We start from the raw sequence: 17,214 nt of genomic DNA on the forward strand, positions 1-17,214 counted from the left end.
GTTTCATGTAACTCACCTAAGATAGTAATAGCAGACAGCTTCTGCTTCTTCCAAAGAATAACGTGGGAAAGGCAGACGAGCATCAACTGGAACATCTGGCAAGTCTTTACGTAGTTTTCCCACTGCTGTTGAATGTGAAAATGCACCCACCATCATATCTTCATGCATCATGCTTCTGAAAGCATTTACCTGCCAAAAGAATTGAGTGAATTGGGGTTTTCTTTATTCCTCTGAATCAGATAGAATTTGGAAGAAAAATCCACCGTTGTAAGTTCTCTTGCATGTATAGGTCGGCAAGAACGTGGTGTTACAGGCTCCTCAAACTCACTGAATGTAAACCAACTGTTATACTGTAAGACGAGAAAAAGCAAACAAAATTAACACTAGTGGAAAAGGATGCAGCTTTAAGATCATATCATATGATATCACAAAAGGGAAATCCGAGGACTAACTTGATCAATTGCTATCAACACTGGTACATCTTTTACGAGTGAGAGTTCTTTTCTAAGTCGCACGACGACATTAACAGATGCATGAGTGCTCTTAATCCCCATTTGCACAAGGTCATACAGAGTTGAATCCTCTGGAACTGGCATAGTATCTGCTCCTTTCAAGTATCCTACACCCGCACCCTCTCCAAGCACGAGGGGATCATGTATTTTGCACCTTAACTCTCTTAAACGGGATTCATTGAACTTGACAAAGTCCTACAGAAGTTAACTTTAAATTAAGAGATGCTCCTAAACTAGGATGAATTCCATTGGCAAAGAGGAATCATGTGAAATCTTGCCTTGAGAATATTCTCAGCTTGCAGAGGAGTGTCCCATAAACCTGAATGAGGATTCTTATAGAAGTAACCTCCATGAGTCCAGTCACGCCCTTTCGGGGCATATAAAACTAGCCAGCCTTCGTCACGTGCCCAGTGAACAAGCATCGCCAAAGCAATGCTCTTTCCACATTTAACAGGGCCATCCAAAACAATCTGTTTCTTAAGTTTGACACCTTTTCCCCAAAAAGAGAAGCAATGATTAACGGCATTACAGATCCCAAATAAGGTCATATGACAAGCAAGACTAAGCCAACAGACTACACTGCTTACATTTCTATGGAGAAAATACAACCTGCTACTATACTTAAAGAAAACAACCTAACGGACAAAAAGGATGAACAAAAAAGACTAACCTTTACCGTCACTTGGCCACATGGGAGGATCAGCAAGGCGTCTGAAATTATCCCTAAGAGACAAGAAACTTTTTCTCACAAGCAAAGCAGGTCTCCATGATCCCTTAAACTCATCTTTGATCCCTGAAGCCAAACCCTCCGGCAGAACTGTTTCCAAAGCAGCCTCACTATAACATTTCCACATTATACATAAACATCAACACACACAATGATACATACAAAAAAATTCTGAAAAATATTAACAGAGTCTCAGATAGAATTTGAGATTACTCGAATTTGAAGTAGGAGCCGATATCCTTATGAGAAAGCTGCGATAGTGTAGTATCTTTGGGAGTAAAGAGAGGCCTTCCATTAGGACCTACATCTAGAGACGGAATCTTCTCATCATCAGCTAACCTCTTGGCTCGACCGGCTTCAAGGTCATCTCCAACGCCGGCTCCAAACTCTCCGTCCTCGGCTCCGGCTGCATTAGGATCGCCGCCTTTAGGTTTGGATTTTTTGCCTTCAGCCTTCTTCGTCTTGGTGATTGAAGATTTCGTACTCTTGGAAGATGAAAAGCATCGATGCGCATGATCTAAACTCGGGAGAAGTTTTCCCACGGCGGCGGCTGAGTTCGACGCTGAGAAATGAGAAACGGTATCATTTAGAATTAAAGAACTCCGATTCAAATTGAGATTCCCGGCGGCGATTCTTACGAGAGGCCTCCACATTTCGCTGGCTTCGTCTCTCTCTCTCTCTCTCACTCTCTCGTCACCGTCAAAAGGTTTTAGGGAGGGATTTGGACGCAAATCTGACGACCAAAGGAAAGGGGCTGAAGCAGCGAGCTAAACTAAGTGGCAAACTTGTAAATTTTGACTATTTTTCTACTTATGGCGTTGAGCCCATTTAATAATGGGCCGACAGATATATAGCGTGTTTGAGATGAAAAGATTGAATCCATTTCCTGATATGATTATTACGTCACGTATCTATTTAACCTTCTTGTTTGTAATTTATTTTCTTTTTGCCAGCTATAATTTTTTTTTTTATATAGAACTATCGTTAGTTTTTCTAATCAATAAACGAATATTTAGTTTATTGATATCTGATATAGTATAAGGTATGAGAAAACTATTTTGTATAATATAATACAAAGTCATTTGTTTTTAATAACCAGTAAAAATCATACTTATTATTAAACTTATGGTTTTGCTCCCACGATTATTTTTTTCAACTTTGGTAATATATAGTTAGGTAGCCAACTAGCAAACAAGCATTTCTTTTCTTGGGGTCAAACTAATACTATAGTTTTAAAAACTTTAACGTCATCTAATTTATTTAACTACGCGGTAAAGTAAAAGACTTTAAAGGAAGAGCCAATAGAATGTCACATCCGATAAAATTGGGGCCAATAAAATAACGAAATTTGTCGAATTGTCAAAAATGAATAAGCAAAAAAAAAAGAAAGACCAAATTTTTAATAATAAGTGGGGGAAAGAAAGAAAACAAAGAAAAGGAAAGCAAGAGAAATGGCGATCTAACGTTGAAGATAATAACAAGACAATTTGTGTGTGTGTGTGTGTGTGAGTAAGTGTGTCTCCCATATCCTTTTATTATCCTTTCATGGCGGATAACACGAGAACTGTCCAGAGGCTCTTCTCCTTCTTCTTCATCGTCTTCTTCACTACTACTCCTCTCTAACGTTTTCCTCTTTTTTACTTTTGGGATATCAGCTATGGCTGCTGCTATGGCCTCTGCTTCTGGTTCTGCTCTTTGCTTCACTGATGCTTCTACCTCTCGAGCTCTCTGCTTTGCTCCCAGTCCTAGAAGAACAATTACGTTTGGTTTTGTTCATAAATCTCTTGTCAATCTCGATCAGCGATTAAGGTATCTTTTTCAATTCAATCCATTGGTTATATATATATAACCAATCAAGTTTGTAATTACTACTACTTTGTTTCTGAAATCTAGTTGTATCTTTTGGATTGGGTTGAAGATGATCTTTGTTTCTCTCTGCTGTATATTTCTGTTGTGTTTTGTGTTCCAGATTATCCAATTTGAAGACTCGAGCATCAAATGCTACTGCTGTGGAGGTATATGGAAATGAATTTGGATTTACACAAGATGACACTAATAAGAATCTAATAAATAGACTCTCAAGTTTTTATTATTGTTTTCTTGATTCAGAAGAATGGAAAGCAAGATGGAAGTGCGGCTGATTCTGATAAAGTTCCAACTCCAGTTGTCATTATCGACCAAGATTCTGACCCTGATGCTACCGTTCTTGAAGTTACCTTTGGTGACCGTCTTGGTGCTCTTCTTGACACTGTAAATTACTCCGTCTTCTTTTAACTCCCTTTTTTATTTGCGAGTTTTGATTGCTTCTTGATATGATCAAACTTTGATCCAGATGAATGCGCTCAAGAACTTGGGCTTGAATGTCGTCAAGGCAAATGTTTACCTCGATTCTTCCGGCAAGCACAACAAGTTTGCCATTACTAAAGCGTATGTCTTTTCATATCATCAAAGAGTTTTCTGAGCTTTAAGAGTTGTTTAGATCGTTAATGTTGTTACTTTGACTTTTTAAGAGAGAGTTGACTTTGGAATTGAGTTTTGTGCTGACTCTATTGTTCTGAACAGGGATAGTGGCAGAAAAGTAGAAGACCCTGAACTGCTTGAGGCTATTCGTCTCACTGTCATAAACAATTTGCTTGAGTTTCATCCTGTAAGTTACGTGTATCCTAATATACTCTCTTTTTTAATTTCCTATGTTAAATAGTTTCTCAACTCTTCTGGATGATTTGGATCAGGAATCAAGTTCTCAATTGGCTATGGGAGCAGCTTTTGGTGTTCTTCCTCCAACTGAACCGGTAAACAAATCCTTAAAATGTGATGTTGTTTGTATGTAACTTTATCATCTAACATTAATTGCTCTTCCTCTTCCCGGTCATGTACAGCTAAGATATAAGAATAGAGATAACAAAGACTTAACTAATTATAATCAACATGTTTTGATTTGGCGGGTCAATGTAGAGTACAAGTATTAAAACTTTATTATAGTATTCACTTTTGATGTAAGAAGGGATGAAGCACGCAACTTCGAAGTTAGTCCCATAATTCATTTTGTCTGTTTGTGTTTATTATCAGATCGATGTGGACATAGCAACACATATAAGCATTGAAGATGATGGACCAGACCGCAGGTTAAACAAAAACCCATACCTTATCCACAACTCTAGCTCCATATCTTCATTTATCCATCGAAATGCATATATTTTTTATAATACTATATGATCTTATCATTGATACGTAACTATTTTGTTGAGGATGCAGTTTACTCTTCATAGAAACAGCGGATAGACCTGGACTATTAGTTGAGCTGGTGAAGATCATTACAGATATCAGCGTCGCTGTCGAGTCTGGAGAATTCGATACTGAGGTAATTAACAATCTTAAGTTTTAAACACTAAACCTTATAATATCCCTCTTTAGCTCTTCTTCTCATGTTGGTTCTTATTGTTGTATGCGAAACAAATAGGGTTTGTTGGCTAAGGTAAAGTTCCATGTAAGCTACAGAAACAAAGCCCTAATCAAGCCTCTCCAGCAGGTAAAATTTTTATAATTAGGCTTTTCTCTTACTGGGTCGAAATGATTTTACTGAAATGAAAGCACATTTGGTTTTGTAGGTTCTTGTTAATAGTATGAGGTACTTCTTGAGGCGTCCATCAACTGACGAGTCAAGTTTCTGATAATGCCATTTTTACAAACTATGAAAATCTCATTCGTCTGTGACTACTTTTTACCACTTCTTTTTTTTGTTTCACATTTTGACCAAAATAAACTTCTTCATTTAAAGTAGACATCTCATACACCTGTAATAATAACATTCTACATTGTTCATCAAATTTACCTTCATCAACAACCTGTCAAGTCTGATTATCTGGATTGCTTTTAAGTAACATAGAGAATTTTTGACACAAGCAAAGATCATCAAGCCAAGCACATTTGAAGAAAGTTAGACGGCAAATACGGGTAAACAAGTCTTAAATTCCCCTAGTTATACAAATTCAGAGAGTACAAATCTTTTCCCCTGTTTTTTTTTTTTCAGAAAAAAGGATTCAGATAAAACCTTGAGATAGAGTTTCACCATATATAATGTTATTTAAATGACAATGATCTTTCTCCATTTGCAATCTTCATTCAAGCACCACTTGCGTAAAGACGAGTCCATTCCTTAGCTGCATGTGTTCACATTGATATGAGATTACCAGATTTAAAGAGGAGAGGACTATGTTTTGTTATATAACTTATTGAGTTTTTAAGTTATCACCTGTTTCCACAGCTTCTGCTTCATTACTTTTCCAATGCTTAGCTATGTTCTCAGACAGTGGATCATCTGGGTTGGGTGCACTTAGAAGCGCTTGAATACTATTGGAGAACCATAATAAGTCAATAACTAATGTTAGTTGCAATAAATGTCTTTGGTTTCGTATAAGAGAAGAATCTATAGAAAATTTTCATACCTCAAGAGCACAGTTCGTATTTGTAGTGCAGGGCTCCACTTGTCTTTCAGTATGTCAAGACAGATTCTTCCAAGCTACATATACATGATAAAAAGCAAACAAAAAACATTTCATAGGGATCAAAGACCATGTGTTTGGTTAATGATATTGCTATTTAAGAGAAGAAAAGGAAAGATTTCACAACAGACCTTGTCGATGTTAGGATGGTATATCTTGGTGAGAAACCTAACCTGTGTTTCAAATAATATCATCAATAAGGCCCACAAACTTTTATATCAGATGTAAACACTACGGGTACCTTGTCTCATGCTAAACGTGAAAATATATTTGGAACCAGAATCATCAATCTAATAAAAACCCATTTGGTATAAAATCCAAATATTAAGAGTAAAGAGAATCTTAAAACCAATCCTGAATAGCCATTTACATTTAACACGATGTGGGGCTACACTAATTCTACTCAACTAAACCCAGGAAATGTAATAAATGCATCGAAAGGATCAGAAACGTAAAATGAAAACGAAAAAACTCACAAGAGTTGAAGCAACTTACCTTGGGAGCTGCCATAGGATATTCTTCAGGCAAAAAGAGCTCCAACTTGAAAACTCCTCCTGCGAAATTCGAAACCAAACAAAATGATTTGGTAAACATCAATCTGATAGAAATATGATGCTAGTTAAACCAACTGTGTAAAACATGAAATCAAAGGAAAGGTAGCTTATAGACTAATCATTATTCATACCACCACAAATCCCAAACACCAGCAATCTATAAGATCAATAGAAACTCTAGTACCTAAACAGACATATCTGTTTGTATTATTAAAGATCAAGGCAGTGACATTTCCATTAGCATGCAATCAAAAAAAGCACCTTAAGAGATGAAAACAAATTAAGTACCTTCATAAGGAGATTGAGTAGGACCAAGAATCATAACATTGAAGTAGCGCATATTTTCCTCTGATGGAGACGCACTTATCCCAGGAGCTGCATACAAAAAAAGGTCGATCGAGTTTACATCCATTAAAATCCATAATTTCCAGCAACCAAAACCAACTGACTCAGCTCAAATCGACTGTAAAACTCAAAAAAATTGATGAACTTACCAGGTTCACTAAGTAAACGTTGAGTTTCCTATCAGATCGGAGAAAGAAAAAAAGTAAAGAGTCAGATCACATAAGTTGCAGAAACGTAGATGGGAGATAAAAATCAAACAAAGCTATCAAAAATTCTTCGTATCCCAAATTATACTGAACTAGTAATAAGGCAGAGAGAGGTTCCTTCGTCTGATTTCGGATTTACAAATCCCCAAAAATGAAATCTAGGGATCGGAGGATTGAACAGAGGATCGGGGGAAAACGTACCTTGATGATTCTTCGGGGAAGATTACTATTGGCCATAATCTCGGGCTATTGGATTCGATCGATCACAGGAGAAGCAATTAGGGTTTTTGAGAGAGAAAGAGAGAGAGAGAGAGAGAGAGAACGAAGCTTAGCAAAGGAGGTGAGGTGATGATTAATCGAGTACGCTTCGTTGTCTCTCGTTTCGTGCCCCTCCCTTTGATGCTTTTAATTCTATTTTTTTTTTTTATCTTTTTCTTTTCGGAAAATAAAATTTATCATTAATATGTCTGACCAAAAATATATAAGGAAACATCACATAATTCATTTGTGAAAATCAAAATTCTAATATATACTACTATTTTTCTTATAATTTCTTATTTTAAATCATGATTAAGGACGTCTAATATCAATGATTATGGTGAGAAGAATAGTATGATATATTTTCTTAAAAATCATTTCGGAAAATCCGTTGTTTGTTTTGTTAACATAACGACATGCACTATTGAACTCGGTTGGATGGTAACATAATGACGCTATTATATAACAAACGACGATATTATAAAAAAACCTTTTTTAGTTCAATAATTTTTTTAAAGATAACCTTTGTTCGTCAGTGCCTTTCATATTTGTTTTGTTCTTTTCGTGCCTTTTACAAATGCGTTGGTCGAACGCTAACTCAAGATGACAGAAATATCTAGTCCTCTCCATAGTCTTCTCGTTTTAATCTCTTTTTCTTAATAGTCGAAACTGGAATCCGCAATACCAAAAAGGACAAATAAAAGATACAGACTTTGAAGAGCAAGAGTATTATAAACAAAATCTTTCATGTCCTTCCGACCGTTTGTACCTCAAAAGTTTACGACTACAACCGTGAACGTGAGAATTTAGAAGCCGATACCAATCAGTTATATTAGTTCTTATATCTCGCTCAAAACTGGCCAATGAACTGAGTTAAAAGCTACAAACAAGTCTACAGAGTTTAAGGATTCGTGTTTATTTATTTTGGGACTCTTCTAAGTGCGACGTACTTGCCAAACACATTTTTATCCTGCCACATGTGCGGGATGAAAAACGATCTATACTTAGCTGGCGATAGCTCTCTGTCCAAATAAGGTAACACCGCAATAGCCTGAAAAAAAGAGCATTAAAAAAAAACAAGCGGAGATGAGGTAAGTGAGATTTAAAGATTTGATTTTGTTTCAGGAAAATGGTTTTTTTCTTATACCTCCCATGTAGATAAGTCGCTGCCTCGATATTGATATGGTCTGCTAAGCTGCAACTCAATCAGGAATGTACATGTTTCGATGTTCTTTAACTGAAAACAAAAGATGGGGATAATTAAGCGATGCTCGACTTTATGATTCAAGTAGTTTGGAAGGGTTTCATTGGAAAAAGAGTGTTGAGTTTTTACATATTGTTCTTCAGACGCTTGGTTCTTGTTGTTGAAGTATGGAGGTGATGCTGCAGTGCCTCCAAGTGTACTGTTAAATGGGAATGGAAGAAGACCACGGAATCCATCATCGATCCACCGTACTTCGCTAATGTAGTCAGGCACAAAAAACGATGATGGGTATCGATGCCATTCACTTCCCACACATAGAACAGAACCTGATATACCAACAACCAAGAACTCATCAGTGATCAGAAAACTTTTGACAAAAGAACTTCATTCCTCTAAGTCCGATGGCAAATTCCTATTCTTTGAAGTAAAAGTGAGATGTGGTCTTTCACTCGTATTTGCATCCTAACGATCAAAGAGTCATGTTCGAAATAAATATACCTGGTCCTGCATCATCCTGGTGCTCCAGTAGTTTGTAGACCTCTAAGGGAGCGGAATAGCCATTAATCAGAGCAAATGTGCGAGAATGTGAAGCACATAAGATAACACCCAGAATCACAGGTCGGAGATACTTGGTTATCTACATATTAAAAAGAAATGTGAGTATCGGACATTTCAATTTATGAAAAGGAATAAATCAGAGACAGATATGTTGTAAGTAAGTAGAACTTACTGTCACCAGAAAACTTTCACGTGAGCTATACTTTTCCCGGAAAAGTTCAGGGATGTTCTCGATAACAGCAGAAGCAGAGACACATATAAGAGGGTATATAGGATATAGGAATCTGCAGCAATTAATTGAAAATCAAAAACATTGTTTGCTGGATTCCGTGATTTAAGTATCAGAAAATCAGATTCCTCAAGATCTAGAAGCCACCAAATAACTGCTCCAAGAAATACAAGATGAAAGATAAAGAAAGTCACCTTTCTTCTTTGTGGGGCTGAAGTGACATGAACGCCAGCCAAATATACATTGGCGAAATCACAACTAGCAGGCCATGGTCATACTTTTTTCTGATAACAGGATATATTGCGACAAACAATATTGCCAAGATGAAACAGAAGTTGAAGTTGTTGAATCCATTTCTTATATAAAATAATGGTCCTTCAGTTCCATAGAGATGGCTCTCTCCACCCCCTAACACATTGTATATCAAAAGATTCAAAACCGACGATGTCCATCTCTTGTAATAATAGTAATCCACAAGTACTGAGAGTCCCTGGAAAGGAGACAAAAGTATTCAGAAAAAAGTAACTTTTAGTTCCAGATGCAAATGAAAGTCAGCAACATGCAATAATTCCCATATAATCCACACAGACGAAGCACCTACAATTTGGTGTAAACTTACTAGGATAAAAATAGAGGTGACAGCGCCAGAGATGAATGCTTGCTTGAATCTCTTAACCAGAGAGTAAATAACGACAGGTAAAAAAGCCAAGATAGAGAATGGCCAGCCAAGAATCACCCCGACAACCGAAACTGCAACAGCCATGGCATACTTCTCGAAAAGTAGTAAACCAGATGAGAGGCTAATAGCGTACATGGAGAATGAACTGGGGAGGAAACCTATCCAATTTAGGGAAACATGAATTAGTAAGAAACCAAAACATAATGCCAAATTCGCACCAAGGCAGAAGAAAAATGATATATGATGCAAGAATTTTTATCAGATGCAAGAATATCTTGGAAAGCCTATATAAACAAAGAAATATAAGAGCTTAAGAAAGTGTAAGAAATCAACACTAAACAAAACACTCACTGGTGCTAGCAAAGAAGCAGCCACTGGTTAAGCAAAGCATCGCAACTGCATATGTAGCAATACGTTTCCCGTACTTTCTGGAGAGCGCAACAACCAGGACAGTGTCTGAAACTGCAGAAACCAGTCCGAGGAAGAGTCTTACTGCATAGAAGACTCTAACCTACCCAAAATGGTAGAAAAAAATTGGATAAGAGATATGCAGTTATATATACGAATTAGAATGTACTTCAGTAAGTTTGCATTGCTTACCTTCTCGTCACCAAACCACCAAGAAGCAGGCCGTCCAGCCAGTTCATGGAATAGAATGTATAAGTAGGATCGAAGAGCAAAGTTAGAACTGCAAAACACACATACACAAACACAAAAAAAGAAGTAATCAGTCCCATAATTATGTTTTCATATAAAAACTCAAGTTACAAAGATATTGATAGACAGAAAATAAATTCAATTTTCATTAGATGGAGGACAAGCATCAGATAGTAATATAGCGATTTAAGCTATCTGAATTCAAAGCATCAGATACTAATAAGCAAGGAGAACCCAGCCACACTTGTTTCCTTTTGAAAAAAAAGCAGGATACACTCTAAAAGCAAAGCTCGAAACACTAAGAACGATTCCGTCGAAAACAAATTTCACATTTCAGATTGCAAATTCGAACTAACTGTAGAGATAATTTCCCAAGCTATTACAGATTCATACACATAGAACAACAGCTCAAGTGACACACTCACTCGAGCTAGCATCGCGTCTTCTAATACGTGAATGCGCATTATAGAATAACGCATAAGAAGAGTAAAAATGTAGCGGAAGAGCAAACCTGTATTCCCAGGTCTGAAACCCCGACTTGTAGAGAAGATAATGGAGAGGCTCCCAGTAATTGAACACTTCATCGCAGTCATGAATGATGTTAGAAGTCGCGCTCATGTAACGAAGATAACATAGCGCTATAAACGGCAAGAACCACCGGAGACCAGGATCCTCCGCATCGCCGCCGTTAGATCGGCCGGGCTTATCGGTCTTCGAGTAAGAATTGGTAGAAGAAGAAGAAGAAGATGAATCAGAGAGAAGTGGACGCCTCTGGCGCGTCGTCGTTAGATCCATCGAGAGCTTTGGTGAACAATGGAGATTGCAGAACGAAGTTAGCTTCTTTCCCTTCTCGACGAAGCAAGCAATGAAAAAAGGATTAGTGACAAAGTTAAAAAGTATCGTATCGAAATTAGAGGGTCACTGTGGTACATTTAAGATTTTTGAGAAAAAAAAGAAGGCTTTTTAACCCTAAATAGAATGNGAAAAAAATTGGATAAGAGATATGCAGTTATATATACGAATTAGAATGTACTTCAGTAAGTTTGCATTGCTTACCTTCTCGTCACCAAACCACCAAGAAGCAGGCCGTCCAGCCAGTTCATGGAATAGAATGTATAAGTAGGATCGAAGAGCAAAGTTAGAACTGCAAAACACACATACACAAACACAAAAAAAGAAGTAATCAGTCCCATAATTATGTTTTCATATAAAAACTCAAGTTACAAAGATATTGATAGACAGAAAATAAATTCAATTTTCATTAGATGGAGGACAAGCATCAGATAGTAATATAGCGATTTAAGCTATCTGAATTCAAAGCATCAGATACTAATAAGCAAGGAGAACCCAGCCACACTTGTTTCCTTTTGAAAAAAAAGCAGGATACACTCTAAAAGCAAAGCTCGAAACACTAAGAACGATTCCGTCGAAAACAAATTTCACATTTCAGATTGCAAATTCGAACTAACTGTAGAGATAATTTCCCAAGCTATTACAGATTCATACACATAGAACAACAGCTCAAGTGACACACTCACTCGAGCTAGCATCGCGTCTTCTAATACGTGAATGCGCATTATAGAATAACGCATAAGAAGAGTAAAAATGTAGCGGAAGAGCAAACCTGTATTCCCAGGTCTGAAACCCCGACTTGTAGAGAAGATAATGGAGAGGCTCCCAGTAATTGAACACTTCATCGCAGTCATGAATGATGTTAGAAGTCGCGCTCATGTAACGAAGATAACATAGAGCTATAAACGGCAAGAACCACCGGAGACCAGGATCCTCCGCATCGCCGCCGTTAGATCGGCCGGGCTTATCGGTCTTCGAGTAAGAATTGGTAGAAGAAGAAGAAGAAGATGAATCAGAGAGAAGTGGACGCCTCTGGCGCGTCGTCGTTAGATCCATCGAGAGCTTTGGTGAACAATGGAGATTGCAGAACGAAGTTAGCTTCTTTCCCTTCTCGACGAAGCAAGCAATGAAAAAAGGATTAGTGACAAAGTTAAAAAGTATCGTATCGAAATTAGAGGGTCACTGTGGTACATTTAAGATTTTTGAGAAAAAAAAGAAGGCTTTTTAACCCTAAATAGAATGATAAAAAAAAAAAAAAAAAAAAAATTGTCTTTCATTTAATGGGCCTTCTTAAGCCCGTTATGTTTTCACCTTTTCGACTACACGCGTAAAAAGACTACCACACTAGAAATAAAGTAGAAAAAAAAACCCAACCAAACTGGAGAGTGGAGATGGTCCGATAAAGAGATGAAGAAGAAATCTACGAACATTTCATGTTCAAACCTAGGAAGAAAACGAGTTTACGTCTATTAAACTACTATATACGAATACGATTACTATCATCATGCTAGTTTGCATACTAATTCTGTATTTGGAGACTTTACATGTTTAATTTATGCTAAGTAACTAAGAAGCACAATATTTTGGTTAAAATATTTGTTAGATGAGAATAGTTGATAGTTCTCTGTTGGATACTTGGATATAGAGGCTTAATTAATCATAACAACATTCAATTTTGGTTTATAAGAGTACACCGTACACCGACTTACTTCATAGTTGACATAGATTTAACGCTCGTTACTGATCAAACGTTAGGGGTTTTGATATAAGCCACTTTTCTAGAATCAGACACTTTGACTAAAGTCCCAAGCTCAAAACCAATCCAACATTTGGAGCTACTCTTATCGTAAAAAAATCCCAGGCATTTGCAGTCTCGACTACACGAACCACGACATTTACTCTCTCCAACCGCAAGAGCAGCGTTGTACTTAGTCATGAAATGGTCAACACCTCCTAGTCTATAATAATGAAACGTCTTCGGATCACAACTCTTCACCTTCTTAGGCTTACAAGCCTTACTCCAGCCCTGTAAGCCCACCTCCAACGGACAAGCCACACACTGATTATTCTCACAAATCCCAAACTCTCCACACTTCGACGGTGACATACACTCGTTGTTGTCGTGGTTGAAAAGCTCGAACGTTACTTCCCATGGAAGAAAAGTGACCTTGAAATCAAAAGTGTAGATCCTAAGATTTCCATCAGCGTCAAGCCTGAGGAAACTTTGTGACGCGTTGAATCTAGGCCTCGCCAGAACATGTTTATAAGGAAACTCAGGCCTAAGCCCCGGTATGGCTAGGCCTAATTGAGTCGCGGTCCCTTGGTCTTTAGCGGCGTAAAGCGTGGCGGTTGGAATAAAGCGACCTTCTATAGCATAATACAAAACGGATTTGTTGTTGCTCTTAGGGATTGAATGGCTTAGAACGAGTCGGTCGGGCTCTAAGATAAGACTAAACCTGTTGTTGCGGCTGATGAGTTTGTTCGGGCCATCGAGAGTAAGAGACTGAACGACCAAGAGCGTATCAGTAGGGAAATCAAAGCTCTGCCACACTGGCCATCCTCCATCATTAAACAACACAAGATTGCCATTTTCATTCATCGTTAAGCCTATAACACCTTTATTTTCCGTCTTAGTCTGCCAGACTACTTTTCCATTCGGTTGGGCCAGGACGAGGTTTCCCTCCGGTCCGAACGAAAGAGAAGCCTCTTCTTGGACTGGATTTTGCGGGTTAGCCTGCCATACCCAACGAATGATGGAATCAGATCTTCCTGTTCCCATCCCGATACCGAGTGTGAATTCGTTTGGCGTGGTGTTGAAGAAACATAGACGAAATTGGTTACGGATTACACCTAAATCTCTGTAACTTGCGCCGTACTCCACCGTGGATTCCCCGAAGTCGCCGTTGTTAAGGAATCGGAATTGCTCCAACGGAGGAACTTGTGATCGGACAAGCGAGATCAGAAGAAAAAGAGAAAGAAGAGTAAGTAATTTTGATGCTAATGTCATTTTTTTTTTCTTCTCTGTTTTTGGATGGAAACAAAGGGAATCAAACGGATGTATTTATAATGCAAGAAATAAAGTAGTCAAACTGGCTTGACTTACTTAAAGTCTGAATGTTTATATTCTTTGGCAATTTGAGTAATTTCTTAAGCCGTACTATACGACATCGTACATGTGGCTGGGGGTGCGTTAGACTATATTACTCGGGCTTCGCACTACAAATTTTAAAGATCATTATCGTCGTGTGGTGGATGATGATTTTGAGGTTGGGGAGACAAGCAAATTATAAGCTGTGTTTGTATAACGTACATAACAGCTTCACCAACGGTGAGGATGTTATTTTGAGGTTTTTAAATTTTTTAAGAATATATTTTGTACTTTTTGAAAATAAGAATTTGTGAAAGAGTAATTAAAATTTTGCTCCTCCAATGGTGAAGCTCTTATTGAGATTCTTAATTTTGAAAAAAAAAAATATTTGTCAAAAATATTATTTATGAAATGAAAATAATTTAAGTAAAACATAATTACTTTGAATGTTTAAATATTTTAAATTGTATAAAAATGAGAAATAACAGCATTTCATAAATTTTTAAACATTAAGTTTTAAACTTACAAATTATAAAAGCATAGTAAAAATAGGAATACAAATCATAAATGTGATAATAGATTAGTTGTAATCTTGAATTGTGCCAAACTTTTGCCATATATGCTTAATCAAATCATCTTGCTTGAATTCTCTAGTTGTTGCCATTTGTTGACCCGACCAAACTGATCACAAGTCTACCATGGTCTCCCTGACCAAACTGATCACAAGAAGGTTGAGAGAAACTGATCAGTGATCACATTTTTAATGAGTTGAGATAAATAAATTATACACCCATCACAAGAACTCAGATGCATTACTAGATCACTATGGAGTAGTCAATACATTTCTTATAGTTTTTGAGCTACTTACAAGATGATTAAGCTCTTTTCCCATGTCAGTGTTCAAGAGCGTCTGATAACCTTCACGGCCACCCCAGAAAAGGTAGTTTTCACCGCCCAAGTAATGTGTCACCTCCATTGCCTTCTTCACTTGAGCAGCAGCGTAACTCCAAGTTTCTGTTAGAGTCCTGCAGATAAATGAGAATAAACAGGTTATAGAACAAGTCAACATTAGGCCAACAAGAGCAAAACAAAGATGCAAGCTGCAAAAGAATTACAAGGTCCAAGGACCAAATATCATATACGGTCTTTAACACAAAGCAATAAAGCCAACTGTAGTTTCAATCACACAATGTAAGAAGCTGGAGTTATTACCTCAAGTGTACTGCCATCAGGTGCTATATCTCTGTCATGGAAACACCACCAATCAACACCAAGTTTCTTTAAAAACTCAAAGTTAGCTCTCACTGCATTACACAAAAACCCACAAAAGTCATTCACAGTAACTCCCAGTTAAATAGAAACAAGTAACAAACTTTTAATCACGAAACCTAATTACCCAGAACCTCGATCCACCAGCACTATCTTCGCTTATCTATAGCGAGACACAAGAGAACCCTGATTTTATAAGTTAGAAAGGCTTCAACTTTGATAGTATCGACAGTAAAATCAATCAACTAGATTACAATCCAATTGATAACTAATTTAAAATTACTCAGATGAAGAAGACCCAGAAGACAAAATCTATAGTCTCACTCATAATAAAGAGTTCAGTGAATTACCCAAGTTTGGTGAAGGAGACTCACCGTTTTCCATGAATCGACTGGCCGATTAGCTGCACCACAGTCGACATTGACACTCGGCAACGGTAGAGATGATGATAAAACGTCCGATCACCTCAGATAACTATCCATCTCCTCAAATTAAGCAGAGAAGGTCGATCTCGCCTTGCAGAGATATTATCGGGTAAGAGAGAGAAGGAAGAAGAAAATGAGTCGATATAAATTTTTTTTTTAAGTATTAAAACATCAACAAACTAGACGCTGACACGTATCAATAAGAGGCACCTTTTATTGATCCGAAATTAGAACTGCCTTTATTCTTTTCTATGTTTTTGATTTATTTTTTGTCCAATTATAACATAAGAGGCGTGCTAAATCCCCCCGTTGGAGAAGCTCTAATGGTTCACCGTTCACCCACGTTTATACTAAATAAAAATGGTTCCGAAGTCAATAACTAGTTTAGGTAGTAATTGAAAAGTATATAAAAAGAAGACATATAATTAGATCTCCGTACACACTGATCCATCTAATAATATACAGTATCGTTATTCATTAATTATTCATCAACTTGAACTGCGTTGAGATAAAGATGTCAAATAAGTTTTAACTTGAAGATGTCGACTCTTAAAGCTCTATTGGATTTATGGTTTTCCAGGTGAGGTATTAAATTATGTGACACTATCTTAAATTATGTGACAACCCCAACAGTAACTAATCATTAAAAAGGAATTTATATAATTACAAACGATCACCACAAATAGAAAGATGTCAACTGAGAACTGTTTTCTCGCTTATTTTCACAGGGGTTTGTACTAATTGTCTTGTTATATACTAATTTTAATCGGACTGTATACATCTCCAAGTATTTTTTTACTCGTAATTAAATCTCCTCAACCAAGGCTCATAGCCTCATACCATTTACAACTCACAATGATGAGCAAGGACCATCCAATTGGGTCACATTTTCTTCTTGCGTCCCGTAGCCATCTGTTTGTACACGCGTCAGCGACCAGATCTTATAAAGTTGTATGAAATTATTCGAAAATTCCCACTACTTGCATATAGTCCTTATCCAATCCTCACAGTAATCATTAGGTGAACCCAAGTGTTACCATTCAACTCGAACTAGTCAAATAAAGACTACTATAAAAACAAAAACTCTAGATCACCCTTTACCCTCAATAATGAAATACACACATATATATATATATATACACGCATCCA

General features: G+C 37.2%; 6 protein-coding genes across 11 annotated transcripts; 1 reads left to right on the forward strand and 5 right to left on the reverse strand.

The window, feature by feature from the left end:
- LOC104778750 lies at window positions 13-2,019 on the reverse strand. Its single transcript, XM_010503191.2, has 6 exons — window positions 1,453-2,019; window positions 1,183-1,349; window positions 791-1,002; window positions 453-707; window positions 264-350; window positions 13-189 (listed from the first exon to the last, which is right to left on the reverse strand). Exons 1-6 carry the CDS (start codon window positions 1,890-1,892, stop codon window positions 13-15), a joined length of 1,338 nt encoding a protein of 445 aa, XP_010501493.1. The 5' UTR covers window positions 1,893-2,019.
- Window positions 2,644-5,076, forward strand: LOC104775789 (ACT domain-containing protein ACR11-like). 3 transcript variants are annotated; one of them, XM_010499717.2, is made up of 11 exons: window positions 2,644-2,748; window positions 2,895-3,048; window positions 3,209-3,254; window positions 3,349-3,489; window positions 3,572-3,666; window positions 3,802-3,886; window positions 3,972-4,031; window positions 4,309-4,364; window positions 4,495-4,600; window positions 4,700-4,768; window positions 4,848-5,076. In XM_010499717.2, the coding sequence occupies exons 2-11, from the start codon at window positions 2,897-2,899 to the stop codon at window positions 4,908-4,910; spliced, it is 873 nt and encodes a 290-aa protein (XP_010498019.1). In that variant the 5' UTR covers window positions 2,644-2,748; window positions 2,895-2,896; the 3' UTR covers window positions 4,911-5,076. The 3 variants fall into 3 exon arrangements, with proteins under 3 accessions (XP_010498019.1, XP_019099038.1, XP_010498018.1); XM_019243493.1 differs by having other exon boundaries at window positions 2,718-2,736; XM_010499716.1 differs by having other exon boundaries at window positions 2,741-3,048.
- LOC104775790 (ubiquitin-conjugating enzyme E2 36) lies at window positions 5,175-7,237 on the reverse strand. The gene is made up of 8 exons (XM_010499718.2): window positions 7,048-7,237; window positions 6,790-6,817; window positions 6,584-6,670; window positions 6,237-6,295; window positions 5,873-5,914; window positions 5,685-5,758; window positions 5,492-5,589; window positions 5,175-5,399 (listed from the first exon to the last, which is right to left on the reverse strand). Exons 1-8 carry the CDS (start codon window positions 7,081-7,083, stop codon window positions 5,362-5,364), a joined length of 462 nt encoding a protein of 153 aa, XP_010498020.1. The 5' UTR covers window positions 7,084-7,237; the 3' UTR covers window positions 5,175-5,361.
- Window positions 7,797-12,481, reverse strand: LOC104775791 (dol-P-Man:Man(6)GlcNAc(2)-PP-Dol alpha-1,2-mannosyltransferase). 2 transcript variants are annotated; one of them, XM_019243494.1, is made up of 10 exons: window positions 12,056-12,481; window positions 11,488-11,575; window positions 10,126-10,285; window positions 9,715-9,932; window positions 9,290-9,585; window positions 9,039-9,150; window positions 8,807-8,945; window positions 8,438-8,634; window positions 8,252-8,341; window positions 7,797-8,155 (listed from the first exon to the last, which is right to left on the reverse strand). In XM_019243494.1, exons 1-10 carry the CDS (start codon window positions 12,337-12,339, stop codon window positions 8,024-8,026), a joined length of 1,716 nt encoding a protein of 571 aa, XP_019099039.1. In that variant the 5' UTR covers window positions 12,340-12,481; the 3' UTR covers window positions 7,797-8,023. The 2 variants fall into 2 exon arrangements, with proteins under 2 accessions (XP_019099039.1, XP_010498021.1); XM_010499719.1 differs by lacking the exons at window positions 11,488-11,575; window positions 12,056-12,481 and adding exons at window positions 10,375-10,462; window positions 10,943-11,349.
- Window positions 12,963-14,290, reverse strand: LOC104775792 (epidermis-specific secreted glycoprotein EP1-like). Its single transcript, XM_010499720.1, has one exon. The coding sequence runs from the start codon at window positions 14,288-14,290 to the stop codon at window positions 13,028-13,030; it is 1,263 nt and encodes a 420-aa protein (XP_010498022.1). The 3' UTR covers window positions 12,963-13,027.
- Window positions 14,847-16,219, reverse strand: LOC104775795 (xylose isomerase-like). 3 transcript variants are annotated; one of them, XM_010499725.2, is made up of 5 exons: window positions 16,015-16,219; window positions 15,768-15,826; window positions 15,584-15,675; window positions 15,240-15,396; window positions 14,847-15,087 (listed from the first exon to the last, which is right to left on the reverse strand). In XM_010499725.2, the coding sequence occupies exons 3-5, from the start codon at window positions 15,598-15,600 to the stop codon at window positions 15,022-15,024; spliced, it is 240 nt and encodes a 79-aa protein (XP_010498027.1). In that variant the 5' UTR covers window positions 15,601-15,675; window positions 15,768-15,826; window positions 16,015-16,219; the 3' UTR covers window positions 14,847-15,021. The 3 variants fall into 3 exon arrangements, with proteins under 3 accessions (XP_010498027.1, XP_010498026.1, XP_010498029.1); XM_010499724.2 differs by lacking the exon at window positions 15,768-15,826; XM_010499727.2 differs by lacking the exon at window positions 15,768-15,826 and having other exon boundaries at window positions 15,991-16,219.

Source organism: Camelina sativa, chromosome 3, assembly GCF_000633955.1.
Source record: "Camelina sativa cultivar DH55 chromosome 3, Cs, whole genome shotgun sequence".
NCBI lineage: Eukaryota > Viridiplantae > Streptophyta > Magnoliopsida > Brassicales > Brassicaceae > Camelina > Camelina sativa.

Bases quoted from the DNA above. Each gene is read 5' to 3' on its own strand.
- LOC104778750 (XM_010503191.2), bottom strand. From the start codon at position 1,892: ATGTGGAGGCCTCTCGTAAGAATCGCCGCCGGGAATCTCAATTTGAAT. The intron at 1,350-1,452 runs GTAATCTCAAAT...GAAATGTTATAG, and splicing joins GGCTCCTACTTCAAATTCGA to TGAGGCTGCTTTGGAAACAG. The intron at 708-790 runs GCAAGATTTCAC...TAACTTCTGTAG, and splicing joins AAGCTGAGAATATTCTCAAG to GACTTTGTCAAGTTCAATGA.
- LOC104775789 (XM_010499717.2), top strand. From the start codon at position 2,897: ATGGCTGCTGCTATGGCCTCTGCTTCTGGTTCTGCTCTTTGCTTCACT. The intron at 3,255-3,348 runs GTATATGGAAAT...TTCTTGATTCAG, and splicing joins CAAATGCTACTGCTGTGGAG to AAGAATGGAAAGCAAGATGG. The intron at 4,365-4,494 runs GTTAAACAAAAA...TTGAGGATGCAG, and splicing joins GATGATGGACCAGACCGCAG to TTTACTCTTCATAGAAACAG.
- LOC104775792 (XM_010499720.1), bottom strand. From the start codon at position 14,290: ATGACATTAGCATCAAAATTACTTACTCTTCTTTCTCTTTTTCTTCTG.
- LOC104775795 (XM_010499724.2), bottom strand. The intron at 15,088-15,239 runs GTAAGTAGCTCA...TCTTGTGATCAG, and splicing joins GAAAAGAGCTTAATCATCTT to TTTGGTCAGGGAGACCATGG.
- LOC104775790 (XM_010499718.2), bottom strand. From the start codon at position 7,083: ATGGCCAATAGTAATCTTCCCCGAAGAATCATCAAG. The intron at 6,671-6,789 runs GTAAGTTCATCA...TTTTGTATGCAG, and splicing joins ACGTTTACTTAGTGAACCTG to CTCCTGGGATAAGTGCGTCT. The intron at 5,590-5,684 runs GTATGAAAATTT...GTTCTCCAATAG, and splicing joins ATACGAACTGTGCTCTTGAG to TATTCAAGCGCTTCTAAGTG.
- LOC104775791 (XM_019243494.1), bottom strand. From the start codon at position 12,339: ATGGATCTAACGACGACGCGCCAGAGGCGTCCACTTCTCTCTGATTCA. The intron at 10,286-11,487 runs GTAAGCAATGCA...CATTTTGGGTAG, and splicing joins GGTGGTTTGGTGACGAGAAG to GTTAGAGTCTTCTATGCAGT. The intron at 9,586-9,714 runs GTAAGTTTACAC...TCTCCTTTCCAG, and splicing joins TCACCTCTATTTTTATCCTA to GGACTCTCAGTACTTGTGGA.